Genomic DNA, 14,614 nt, shown 5'->3' with positions numbered 1-14,614 from the left:
GCTTATGAGTCATACTTGATTAGAACCTGGAACCCAGAATTATGCAGGAATGTTGGCATGCTAGATAAATTTTGGGATCGCATAATTCAATATGGTAAACCACGGAGTCAACACCGCCCAGTAAATAAAAATGTTACGCATTAACACATTCACATACAGAATAAATCTTCAATCCATAAATAGAAATAGTTGAATTCGGGATATAGCAACACTGCAACATAGATGCGAAAAAAGATTATGGGAGTTTTGTGCTTAAGATCATCATAATTTCAACTTATTTTCATTACTTATATTAAATATTACAGGACGACACAACAAACGAAAATAACTTGGTAGTGAACCAAAAGAAAAATACCAACAACAGGATAGTGAAACAAGAATTTTGGGGAATACTACATGATGGTAATAAAATAGGAATGTAACCAGATGTGTTCTCGTTTTCCGTTCCTCGCAAAAGGTAACAGTCAAGAGTTATCGAGATTTCAAGTAAAAAAATTAAACTAAGACTTACTTAGGTAAATATTTTATTTCACTTACTATTATATATTAATGTCCAAGTACGTACACGAAAATGAATACGTTAACGTTTTAAGCAGACCAGAGATAAAGCTAGCAAGAGTTTCTGCGCGAAAGTTCGTAAAATTTCCATCTGTGCATGGAGTGGTTATCTCGAAAGGTCAGTTACAAACCGCGGTGTGGAGAGACAGTTCAAACACTATGTTGAACCGTGATGTGCGGACTGGTACTATATGCGTGGGAATTGAACACGAAACCAATGTAGTGGTGACTAACATCTATACGGTATTTGAACTTTTAACCATCAATAAACGGACAGTACAGCATTGGTTCAACAAGCCCAGTAGTGGAGATATATGTTCTGGAAATGATGATTGGAGACTATCATCGACCATCTGACGGCAATAGGGAATGTGAAAAAAATGGATCAATACGTGGCACGTCAACTTGGTGAACAGCACAAACAACAGCAGTTGGGAGTGTGCGTTCGCTTCTCAGTTTAGGGAACAAGATGGATACGCTGATGCATCTTATCATGACATGTGATGAGAAATGGCTGTGTATGACAACCCTAGCAGGTCAGGGCAATGATTGGATGCCGAAGAACGACTTCAGAAGAAGGCTAAATCACCTCTCCATCCGAAGATTGTGGTCACTGTTTGGAAGTTGCCGCTACCCCATCACAGCACAATTCTGCAGTGCAGAAATCACTTGTATGCACTAGAAATTACGTTAACAGAAAGAGACTTCTCATTTGACTTAACAATGCTTGCCCAACGAAGTAAGAACCACTGTAATATGCCTGAATGAGTTGAAATACCAGCTCCTTCCATATGCATCATACAGCCTTGATCTCAATCTACGGACTACCAGTTTTTCGGGTCCCTCAGCCACATGTCCATAGAAAATGTTTCGACAATGCAGACGTCATAAGAAACGACTTCACAGGTTTCACGACTTCGAGGCCTCAAGATTGCTTTCGTAAGGGTATATCGGAATTAATCACTTACTGGAAGAACTGTGTTGTTGCCATGGGAGAAATTATTTGTGCCACATGGAAACAAAATTATTTTTTAATTTAGACTAGAAATACAAATCACTGAGCAAAGCAACGTTTATTTTAAAGTAATAAATGTGTAACAGTTTCGCCAACTAACTGAATGTATTGGCTTCATCAGACATTCAGTGATTTGTATTTGTAGTTTAAGTTACTTAAAATAGCAAAGCTAGTATGAATCAGTTCGTTAAACTTATTTTTGTTTCATTTCTCATCCCCAGAAACGACATTTAATTGTACACAGCCCAATAGTAAAATGTAAGTGTTAACTCTAGCTACTTTTGCGATTGATAGGTTTACTGACCTGAGATTTCCAGATTATAAGCTAGGTTAATACTTCGCGTGTTCTGTGTACTGATCATTTCAATACTTGCATGTTACACATTGTAATAGACCTGGTTTCGATTCTGCATTGCATTCATTAAAATTACATTATATAATATGATATTAATGATTTCTATGATTTATATATGTTTTTAAAATTATGCATAGTATTGTTTCTATTCCCGAGTGAAGATACCAATGATAATATAAACCACTTTTGGAATAAATTTAGCGTTCCTTTTTGTCCTCGTGGTAATAGAATGCTATAATCAGGCACCCATTTTGTGATTTCTTTTCAGTGTTCAATGCGGTAGTGAGGTTATGTATTGTAGACCTTCAACAAGCGTTAAAGCATCATCTAAAGGTACCTGCTAAGGCGACAGAATTCCAACCTCAGAAAAGCAAGAAATGGCTTAAAATCAGACCTCATATGAGACGCTATCTGGAAGATTTATTGAAGGTAAGCTAATAAGCAAATATACGATGAAAGGGGAAGTAGTCGTTTCTTGTTTTACAGTTGCTCTTATAATTAAAACAGAAAGGAAATATTAAAATCTGGAAATGCTAGGTGACTAGTATCACATAAGGCTATGAGAAGAAAATCTTTATTTGAAATACTGATTATAGACACCAATCACTTTAGTTCATAATTTTTTCTTGCATGTCTCCAAGTAACCAAGTCTTTAATGTCTTTGTGTATGTGGCCTTTGGTTCATTTCTAGTGGGATAACATTTTTATCGGATCCCACATTAAACTCCAACACAAAAATCACATACTCAGTTGAAAACTTAAGTGAAACGGCAAATTAATTCTGACGTCATCTTAAATTGTGTCTTTACGGCAAATTAGATATCATTATCCAGCTTGCGAGTATGTACATCATACTATAATGTTTCGTCTGTCAGACACATTCTAGTACAACATTAATATATTTTAAGTTTACTGCATTGTATTGAATTCATTATATCCCTTTTTTTTTTTCTTTTTTTATCTCCAAAATTTTCAACTTGTATCAGACTATATTTTATGCAAAAGTGTAGGTTTTAAATTGGATTGGATGGTTGCAGTTCAGCGTCCCTTAGTACTACGGCTATGTGCGACATGGATCTACAGTTCAAAGTTGAATCCGAACCACCGTAATGTGTTCAAATCTCAAGGCTCTCACACCGGAAATTAAACACGAACCCTGTGTACCAAAGGCGCGTGCAAGGTGTAAATTTCTTGAGTGATTTATCAACTTTGATCTATTGATTGTTTGAAGGGTATAATTAGCGTATATTTATGAATCCAGGACGAGTCTCCAGTTTCTAAACAAAGAATTACAGGAAATTACATCTATATTAACACTGGGTAATTTCAGAACTGCTATAAAACTAAACTAAAAATCTAATTAAATACAGACCCCCTTTAGTCTTCTTCACTGGAAAGGTCTGCTGAATCCGTGAATGCTCAAGGCTAAAGTGGTAGGCAAAGTAGCGGGTAAAGTTAGAACTTAATGGAATCGTGTAATTCTATTTAGTAAAGAAAAATTCTGTATCATATGTCATGAAAGCAAGATGAGTTCATATTTTTGGGCACGAAATTAAGGCAGAAAACCTCGTCTCGGATTCAGAAATAATCCGGTATTTCCTTAATTTTTATTTATTTGTTTGCTTGTGTATTTTCAGTACATACATTTCTCATTGATTATCTTGCAATAGTGATTCCGTTTTACGTAGAAGAAAAATTTGAAACGCTTAAAGATCAGTGATGTAACAGAGTCATAAATAATAATATAAAAGATAGTTGTGGAAACATGGAAGTGAATATAACTGTGCTATAATGGAAATATACACCATTGTACTGTGCAGAATGAAAGTAGTAATAAGTTTTGTGAAGCACGCCAGTGCTAATTAGTTGTGTGAGAGAAATTAAGTTAGAAAATAATATGGAAAACTAATCAAGGAGAGCAGAATAACCGTGTCTGAAAGTTCGAAATTGTTGGTGGGACTTTGCTCCGAATATAAATAAAGTGTTTGAACTACTAAACAAGAAGTACACACACACACACGCACACAGACACACACACACACACACACACACACACACACACACATATATATATATATATATATTGGAGAAAATTGAAAGTCATGGGTCACATCTTATCTGTCGTTTTCACATTAAAACTGCGCACAAAAAGTATATTAAACTCATCAATGTACAGTCGGAAACAATATTACCGGTAAGTATAGGTTGGAGGTATAAGAAATGATAGCTCCAACGTATACTTAATATTGTTTCTGACTGTACAAGAATGTTTCGCGGAATTCGCTCGATAATTGATATTTTCAATGTATCTAGAATATTATTTGTGTTGTGTCGTGATAGAAAAAGTTATGATTACTTTAAATTATTGAACACGATACATCTTTGCCAATGAAAAGAAATAGACATTCCTCAAGCGGAAGGAAGGAAAGGCTTGAGTTATCCCCGTTCGTTCTTCACGCTTCCTTGTAAGCACGCGTTTTTCTATGCTACCATAACCCCAAGTTTTGCTTCCTGGAGAAAACTCATGAGATTTTGAGGAATTAAAATGTAATTTCATATCTTATGTAGCCTAAAGCTGCAAGCAAACATATTTCACATAGAACAAAGAAATATTAAATTATGTCCTCACTGGTTATTGCATATTTCAGATTTACATTTTGAACGAAAGCTTAAATACAATACCACATTTAATATTCAGTGTTTCAAACTAAGGACTCTAAAATCTCAAGAGCTCTCGTGTGGCTATGTGGATAGCGTACGCATCTTTGGCGTGGGAGATCCGGGTTCGATTTCTGGTAGGAGCTCATGTGCTTCGGATTCCACGTTAAACTGTAGGTCCACGTCTCATATAGCCTGTCCGCTGAACTCAAATCTAACATTTTTTTCTTCCCTCCAATCAAGAAATGACAAACTGATGCTATATGTCTTCTTTATTTGTGTAAACATTCTTGGCTAACAGCCTTTCTCGATTTAGAGAATGTCGTAGAATTCATCAGAATGATTAATTAGTAAGTCACAAAATTCCCTATATATTTGCGTGCAAGATGATGATTGTATATCACGGTTACCAAATTTTACGAAGTAAATACCCATGTATCATTTAAATAACATTTTATTTACTACTTTTCACAACTTTAAATATATTTCAAACAACAAAAGTCAATTTCTGTCATATTCATCCACTGATGTAATTGCTGAGCAAATTATAGTTGTCTCTTATCTACAGTATTTACAAATGAGCGCCTTCTTCCGAGCTGCATTCGGTTATTACACGTTTCCTTGTGGTCGATAAATACAAACATTTGGAAGAATGGAGATAGAACTCTTTATTTCAACTTTCCATTTTTTCGAATCATCAGAAAAAACGAACAATTTCAGTGTGGGAGAAAATCTTCTCGGACACTTATTTTATTCTTAAAAAAGAGACTATGTCCGTGGAAAAAGAGGACTTTGGTAACCTTGATGTATATGAATGTATATATAGTATATTACACCAATAGTTGATGTGCTGAACGCGTATGACTTTAATTTAAGAATTACTGTATTTATTTTCGGTATGTAAAATATATAAACAGTTGTTTATTATTATTATTATTATTATTATTATTATTATTTTTTTTTTTTACTTAGTTACTTTCCAGTGTAGCTTCTTCGAATGTATTAGAAGTTCTTCTGAAACATCTTCATCAAATTACGCCATACTATTCAGCACTTCCACGACAGTTGAAACCTGTTATTAAAAAACTAGTTGATTTGTGGAGCACCCAGGAAGAAACTGTACGAGTTTTGGCATTTCTCTGTATAATGCGTCTGGTTTGTTCTCAAAAAGAAGAATTATTGCCAGTTGTGCTCAAGGTAGGAAGAGAAGGAGTGTTTTTACTTGAAAAGTAAAGACTGCAGTGTAACGGGTAGAATATTGTAAAAAGTTTATTTAATCATTTACATTGTGCTTTTCACAGTTTTTAAGATAATAAATAGAGGCACGAGTTTTTTGCAATGCGCGATAAAACGAAATGCATCAGAATTAAGTAATTTTCAGTTTCTTGACGTTTTATGATACTGTATGTGTATTTTCATTGGTTTCCGTTGCGCGATAAAACGCGAAATTGGCAGTTTTGCGCGAAATTTCTAACAATACGCGATATAACGCGAAATTTTAAAAATACGTTTTCATTACTTTAAAACGCTAGTTTTCCGCGGACAGAACGGTAGAACGTGGCATGAACTGTGCATTTTGGGTAATTAGGACACGACTATAGGAAACATGTTGCCCGTTATTTATCACCATCGCAGCTGTTTGGGGAGTTCCGAAGTGATGATTGTTTGAAGTTTGCTGTAAATGCTGTTACATATGTGTGGCTTCCAACAAGCAATGTCAATTGTGAGAGATTGTTTTCCAAGTCTGGACTGATGATAAGTGACAAACGTACAACAATGAAGGAGGAAATTGTGGAAACATGTAACATGCTTATTTTTAATGCTTAAATGTAACTTGTGCCTTTGTGTTTTCAGAATACAACAAAACTTTCCTAACCATAGTAAGTTTAGTTACTGATATTTCTCAGTTTGATTTTAAAAAAATATAATTTTCTATAAATGAAATTGACATTGTCAAGTGAAGTATTCAGTGTATTTTGTTTTTAGGTAATTAATGGTTAATTTTTATAGTGAACTATGAAAAAAAGAAACAATCGTAAAAATGTCAGGGAATTCTTTTTTACAAAAGCTACAATATGCGAAACTTGATTTAGAAAATACGACAAAACGCGAAATATGAAAAACGAAACGCGAAATTTTCAGATTCTTAGTGCGAAAAACTCGTGCCCCTAATGATAAAGCAAAATATAATTATTATTTTTACATGGAGCTTAAAAATATAACAAATAGAGTATTATCTTGCCTTTTCGACTTCTAAATGATAGAAGTTAGTGTTCTTCGAACTAAATGTTCAAGAATGTAAAGCCCCGAATTATAGGTGAAAAAAATCTTATCGTTGGAGGTCAACGAGTAGAAAAGGCGCCAGATTAGGATTTGGATCCTGATATATTTGGTCCATATTGCGGAAAAAAAAAAAAAAAAAAAACAAAAAAACTAAGTAGATCGTAACGAATGTAATTTGCGTAAAGATAAAAGCCTTTGTATATGATTTGTATGAGTGTGTATGAACCTTAAGTACTTCCGCTCATATTTGTTATTCTGTAAGATTTTAAACAAGACTGTAAAGTAGTCAGTAATTTATCGCACATTAAAATTAGAAAGCGAGAATAGATATTGTTTTATTTATTTTTTGTATAATCTTTTTTTGTATTTTTAAAAATCTCTTTTGCTAATTCTTTAAAACTAAAATTTTCCATATAATTATTTAGATACAGCTAATGGCATGATTTTATTTTTCCAGGTGATGTATATTGGATACGTAAAAAACACGAAATTTGTCTCTCCGAATGTTCTTCCTGGTATTAATTTCATGAGAAGATCCTTGACAGAAATATATGCCTTAGACGATGCTGTTTCGTATGAGCCAGTTTTCTTGTATCTAAGACAATTATCAATACACTTACGGAATGTAATTACTCTACAGAAACAGGTAAATAAATGTTCATCCATCTTAGAAATTAATGATTAAAAACATTGGTTCCCAAATTTGTCGAGTTTTGGAGCACTTTTCAGGGAATTTGCCAGTTTTGTCAAATCTATAGTGTGTATATCGTCTTATTAATATTATTACTGTTTTTGTTGTTCTTGATTATCTATATTTTTTTAATGTTTAGAATAGATTTAAGTTAGTCTGATTTAAAAATATCAATTAGTAGAAATTTATGTTGTTGTTTTCAGTATGTGTTCATAATTAAACAAGTTTTAAGTTCTTTCCAGCTTGTGTAAAATTTGAAGTTAGTTCGAAAAATGGTGTGAAAATTCAATGGACTTCTGTGATTAATGAAATATATTTAAAAGATGTTCATTGCATATGATGTAACGTGTAAAGCATATTTATAAATATAAAATTAAATAAAATAAAAATAATTTTTGTTAAAATCAGACATGAGTGAAAACTTAAAGCAGAAAAAACTGCTGTTCTTATTAATAGAAAATTCTTAGTTTGAATTTTTTTTTTCCCAATAGAAATATAATGCAAATGTAGTGTAGATAATAATACCTGAAGAAAATGCAACTTACACGTATAATGCGGCGTAGGATTACTGTTAGTTTGCAAAACAACACTGTTTGATCACGAAATGAAAGTATTTAAGTCATGAATGATTTCTTGAGGAATATTTCAAGTTCTTCATGCAATGCAGCACTATTCTGGCCTGTAATCTGAGTTCAGAACTGACCGCAGGTGGTCAATAATATTGAAGTCTAGGGATTGGTCGGGATAGGGAAGGTGTTGTAGTTTATCCCAATGTTCACTCCTTAACAAGTTTACCAGTGTGAATTGTCAGATTGTCATGTTGGGAAATAGCAATAGTCAAAAACATCTGGACCATAGGATGCACGTAGTTACGCAGAATGTCCACATAATTATGACAGTAATGCGTGCTGTGAACGTGTTCGCAGGACTCATAGAATACAGAAAATGACTATCCTTAGAATCACAGAACCGCCGCCAAGTTTCATGTAAAGATGTGAGAGTTTGTAGTATAAACTTCTCTGGGCGACCATCATACATAAACACAGCCCATTGGTGGAAAAATAAGGTAAAAGAAGACTCATCACACCATATTATGCGTTTCCAGACATCATTTTCGGTGTACTCAGCACAGTTTTCTTCTCAGTAAAGCGATGGTATCGATAGTCAGCGCTATGCAAATACAGTTCGATTGTATATGTTCAAGTTATGCAACCCACGTTGGACTGTGACTGTGAAAGCTGTTCAATGTGCTAATTGACTTTTGCAGCCACTTTTGCGGCGGAATGCACTTACTCGTGGTGGGAAGAATCCTTATTACGATTCTAGGTCATGTGAGTTTGTGGTGGAGGACCACATTGTGGCCGTGGATTTATCGGAGTTCTCTCGTTTTATTCCACATTCTCACTCCACGTATTATTTCACATTCACTTTCGTTAATCATCTGTCTCCTTTAGCGTAAAGGGTATAACGAATAAATCAGAGTGTTTTTTTTTTCTTTCTTTTTCAGATATATGGTGTATGTTTATGAAAAGTGTACGATATTTGTCATTTAGTTTTAGCCAACAAAATGGAAGTTTAATATAAAAAGGTTCTTTCTTCTAGGAAGCTATAAAGGTCGTCTGTAATTGGCAGTATATTCTCTCTCTAAATCTCTGGTGTGATTTGCTAGGAGTAACTTACAACAAACCAAATCTTAAGCCACTTCTTTACCCACTTGTGCAGGTAAGACTTGAAAATACATTGCTTCGAATAATGGTAGAAGTAGTATGATAAAATTTCTCATTTTTATATGGATATAACATTAAATGTTCATTAAAATATTTGTTCACTAGAATATCAGTGTACTCTCTTGTATAAATTATGGACACAAAAGTCAATAATTCGAATTTTGTAACGTGAATTGTGCTGTATAGCTATGAAAAGTAATACTAGCACATGTGAAATTATTTACTAAAATCATTTACTATTGACCGTTGTTCATAGATATTTTATATATATTAAGGTGGTCCTTAATTTTCTATTTCCGAGTACTTTTGAGCCTCACCCATAAAACGGTTCCATATCAGACCAGCGTAAATCATATGAAAAATGAGCTCAATTGAATAATATTAATTTGTGCTCTAAGCGACCTCAAGTTTTGAATGCATTTATAGTTTCTAATATGAAACAAATATGCCTTGTAAGTATAGAATGGTTAGAGGGAGTGACGCCGTATATTGGATAATTTTAATGATAGTAGAACCGCGTCTACTACTATATATAACCACCATGGCAACTATTTTGAAGTCCGCCATCTTAGATATAGGTACAAACTTTTTAATAGGAACGTGGTCGTGTGACGTTTCGTTTTGGGGTAGCTGTTTGTTAGAAGCACACGTCTGACGTTATTTCCAACTTAACCCCGAGTTATTTGATAGTTAGTTATTAACTTTATAATATATGCTTATTATTATTTTATTATTATTATTATTATTATTATTATTATTATTATTATTTTCAAAACTTAGAGCTTACCTTTGACTCATATTGTATACTGAACTTGAGGTCGCTTGGGACACTATTTAATATCATTCAGTTGGGATAATTTTTCTCATAGGTTACTTTGGTCTTAGATATATTATTGTATAATTGTTGAAAACTTTAGCTTACTGTATAATTACAACGTAATCTTGTTCTGACATATTTATTGGGTAAATTTAATTAACACTTAACAAATAAATAAATGAAAAAGCATAGTTTATTTACCGAAGTAGGCATCGTGACACTTTAAAAAAAAAGTATTTTGTGGGCTTCATTTTTATCAATATTGACGAACATGTTATTAAACTGGGATTATTTGTTGAACTGCTTCTATTTCACATTTATTTTTTTTTTTTTTTTCTGTTGTGCAGGAAGAGGATATCTTCATCACTTAAAGTCAAAATTGATAGCTTTGTAAACCTGTCTGCTTCTAAAAATGGGATAACTTAACTATTAAACATTATACATTAAACATATTACAAAGCTGTTTTAACTATTAAACATTATGCATTAAATATATTACAAAGCTGTTCATTTTGATTTTAAGTGATTAAGATATCCTTTTCCTGTACAACAGAAGAAAGAAAAGAAAAAAATAAGTATGGAATAGAAGTAGTTCAGGAAATAATCCCAGAGTAGTAACATATTCGTCAATGTTAACAGAAATAAAGTCATCGAAATATCACAGCTTTTTTGAAATGTCACAATGCACCATTCAGGTAAACAAACTCCGACTTGTATCTAAAATAGTGCGTTGAAATGCATGCTTTAAAGTACTACCAAATTACCAAATGAATAGTATATAAGATGAGTTAGGGCATGTTACTTTTCTATTTTATTTCTGTACAGATGCATTTGCGAAACATAGAAAGTAAGCTGCTTTGAGTTGTTTCCTTACAAATTAGCAGAGGGGAAGTTCCCTCTGAAGCAGACCCATGACATTTAAAATATGGCGGTTGTTGTTGTGAATGCATGAGTGAAAGACTGAAATTCAAGTGCATTTTAGATTAAGTAGAATCAATACACAAACAAAATAAAGTGCTTCCCTAGTCAGTTGACTGTATTATATATTTTCAATGTAATAGAAACCGTCCAGTGGAAATTTCATTCCAACAGTAGAAAAGAAAATGAAGTTTCCATAGTTGTCTTTAGCAGTGTGAGACATTTAAAATTATGAAATACGGATATCTTCGAAAGTAACAGTTTCCTTCTGGAAGGAAGTAATAACACATAATAAATTTTATTTATAACACAATTTTATTTATTTAGTTAATGAATTGAACTTTTTTAAAGCACTAAATGCCACGTGTATGAGCGAGACTACAATCTAACGAGTGTGTTACAAATAAACCCATTGTTCAAAAATATATTAAAATTATTAGTGAGATATCAAATCCCCCTTCTCACCCTTTTGGTGATCAATGTCTCTGATTATACTGTCTGTACAATCTTCACAATCAATCATTTCTCTGATTGTTTGATTGATTCTTGATATTTTCAGGGATTTTCTAGACATCTTTTACGCGTTATCATAACGCTGTGGAAAACAAAAATTTAACCATAAAATAGATTATACCCCTGTATATATGAGTAAAGTGTTTCAACTGAAAACTTGTTAGTCGTGGTCCCAGAAGTAGGATTAGGTTGTTTTAAAGATTTTTAGTTACTTTTTTTAAATTTAATTTTTTATGATGAAAAAAGTACTTTTACTTTTCACATTTCCCACATTTTAATTTCATTTAGAAAATATTCGATGAAATTAGTGTAATTCAAAGGAGCATGTTAAGCATTTGAATCATTAATAGGCTTAGCAATAGCTTCTTAATTACGATAAAACAATTTAAAAAAATCATATGCATTATTCATTGCTACGTATTTTTAATATTTTTTTGATCAAGACTGATGTCTGCTCTTCTTTTCAGATCGCCATTGGCACCATAAAAGTTCTCTCTGCAGCTCGGTATTATCCTCTTAGGTTTCATTGTATTAAAATGTTGATTGAATTATCCGAGAAAACAAATGTTTATATTCCAGTGTTGCCTTTCCTTTTGGAGGTAAGTCTTAGTAACTGTAAATGACACCTGTTGTATATTCTTTATTCATATCTAGTACTGTGATCTTTTGCGTTCCATATGTTTTCCAACACTCCATAACCGTAAATCATTATATATGCAATGTTGCCAATTTATATACAAATTTAACCCCAATTTATGATCCTGTATATTTTTAAAAATACTAATGAGTTTCTACAGTCTTAATTTTTGTTTTGTTGGTGTAATTTGTAATAATCGTATCCCAGTCCTCCTCAGGGTTTCATTTTTAGGTGTTCAGAAGTGGGTTTTTAATCCTAATGTAAATAAGCTTCAGATACGTTCCTTTCAATAGTATTGGTAGCCTGATATAATACCTCTATCTTTTGTACTGAATATTTTGTAGTTTGCAAGGTACTGAGCGCAAAATCAGTCTTGCGTAGCTTTGAGTTAACGAGGCTTAAAATCGAAATAACTACAGTGAACGTATTATTTTTAAATTTTTTAAAAAGGAAAATATTGCATCTAAATTTTTAAAATGTAAAATCTCAATATATTCCGCTAATTCGAAAAAAATAGTGAGCAATTTCCAATTTAAATTATTGAAAAATTTAATTACAGAAAAGTACAAACACATATACGCTTTGCAAAAGGATGCATGCAAATGTTGAAACTTTTTAACTAACCAAATGTATATATAGTGGAATAATGCAAAATATTTGGACTAGAGTAGAGCACAAAAGGTGGATAAAAGATAATAATATTTATGGTAAGATTGGGGGCTCAACATGGGCGAACTAACCATGATACGATAACAACCTGAAATACGATTGGAATTTATACATAAAAATGTTGTAGAGAAAATAGCAAGAAAAGTTCTAGAAATAAAGATAATAATTGGCTCTAATTTAAAGGTAAGTAATGACACGGAGAGCACCAAGAAGCTGGATAGGTCTGTGGCTACGAAAACTTAGATAATACAGAAATAAATTATAATAATAAGACTTCTTTTATGAAAATACATTTTCTAACTTCGACGAGAATTTAGAGGTATCACAAGTAAACCATATGGGGACCACCACAATATAAGTGCATGCAGTGAGGTGTGTGACGTAAATAGCGCCGTAGGTGGTAGAACTCAGTTTGGTGAAATTTAGTGTTATGGGGCAATAATTAAGTGCAAAATGACTTCAAGACAGCATTTGAGTGCGTACTATAGTGGATATGCTGGCTGGAAAATGATCAAAATGTCATTACTGTGGCAACAACAATGGGACTATCAAAAGGCGTCATCTCGCGATTGAAAAAGTCCGCGGAAGGTGGAGATGCGATGCAAAAGCATGCCGGTGGTCGTCGAAGGAAGACCACACTTCAGGACGATTGATATGTATCCCTAGTGGCGAAAAGGAATAGACTTCACACTTCGCGTCAGATAGCTACAAATCCTGCAACCGCTACCGGTGTACATGTATCTGTCAGAACCATTTCGCGACGCTCGAATCAAGTTGGTTTGTATGCACGGAAGCCTGTTAAATGCATTCCACTTCAACCATGCCGTCGTCGCGAACGATTGCAGTGGTGTCAGGAACATGTTGATTGGGATCAGCAACAGTAGTCCAGAATGATGTTCTCTGACGAATCCCATTTCACTGTGGCAAGTGATTCTGGCCACCAGTTACTGTGAAGAGAGCGGGAAACACGTTATGCACAACAGAATGTTGATTAACGTGATCGCTGTGGCCAAGACGTGATGGTGTGGGCAGGCATTATGCACAATGGCAGAACCCGCTTCACATATTTGAGCGAGGTAGTAGCGTGACATCACAACAGTATTGCAGAGACTACTCTTCTAAATCATGTTCGTCGTTTTCTGGGTACAGTAGGTCCGGACTTCCTGTTTATGGACGACAGTGGGCGCCCACATTAGACCGCTGAAGTATTGAACACACTTGAACGTGAAGATATTTCATGTATACAATGGCCTGCTTACTCTCCGGATCTTAATCCCATTGAGCATGCCTGGGATGTCCTTGGCAGATGTGTTTCTCAATGAATTCCCCCTCCTCGAACCGTGCAAGAGCTGATAAACGCCTTGCGAGAGAAGTGGAACAATATCCACCAAGGACTCGTTACTAGTTTAGTGGACAGCATGAATAACTGATAAAGAATGTGTATTAATGTCTGAGGAGGTCACATATCTTACTGAGGTACTCATATGTGTGTCCTTCTGGCAAAAAGACTCATTTTTCGTGGCTGTTTAGACATGCTCCAAAGAGCATCTTTCCTTTTTTCGTTTTCTTCGTTTTCCATGTGGCGCAATCTGTACCATGTTCCATTAGAATAATTGCATACTATATCTATTGTATATGTACTGAGTTTCATTTCTTTCCTCAATGTCTATTCTGAATGATTCCGAAAAATGGCATTGTTCCTTAGTATTTGTCAAGCAGTGTAAATTACAAATACCAGCAATGTTTTATAAGATATATGAAAATGGGTACAAA

The 14,614-nt window shown here is 33.7% G+C and overlaps 1 protein-coding gene across 2 annotated transcripts in view; it reads left to right on the top strand.

The window, feature by feature from the left end:
- Positions 1-14,614, top strand: part of Noc2 (Nucleolar complex protein 2) — a 52,460-nt gene that overhangs the window by 20,364 nt on the left and 17,482 nt on the right. For both annotated transcript variants that reach the window (XM_081768667.1, XM_081768657.1), the window contains 5 exons: positions 2,197-2,357; positions 5,559-5,783; positions 7,327-7,515; positions 9,163-9,282; positions 12,003-12,134. In XM_081768667.1, coding sequence (XP_081624793.1) covers positions 2,197-2,357; positions 5,559-5,783; positions 7,327-7,515; positions 9,163-9,282; positions 12,003-12,134 — 827 coding nt within the window. The remainder of the gene's footprint in view (positions 1-2,196; positions 2,358-5,558; positions 5,784-7,326; positions 7,516-9,162; positions 9,283-12,002; positions 12,135-14,614) is intronic.

The sequence above is a fragment of the Thermobia domestica genome, chromosome 1, assembly GCF_964235325.1.
Source record: "Thermobia domestica chromosome 1, izTheDome1.hap1.1, whole genome shotgun sequence".
Taxonomy (NCBI): Eukaryota; Metazoa; Arthropoda; class Insecta; order Zygentoma; family Lepismatidae; genus Thermobia; species Thermobia domestica.
Note: the sequence above shows the minus strand (reverse complement) of the source record. Positions and strands in the feature narration are given on the sequence as shown.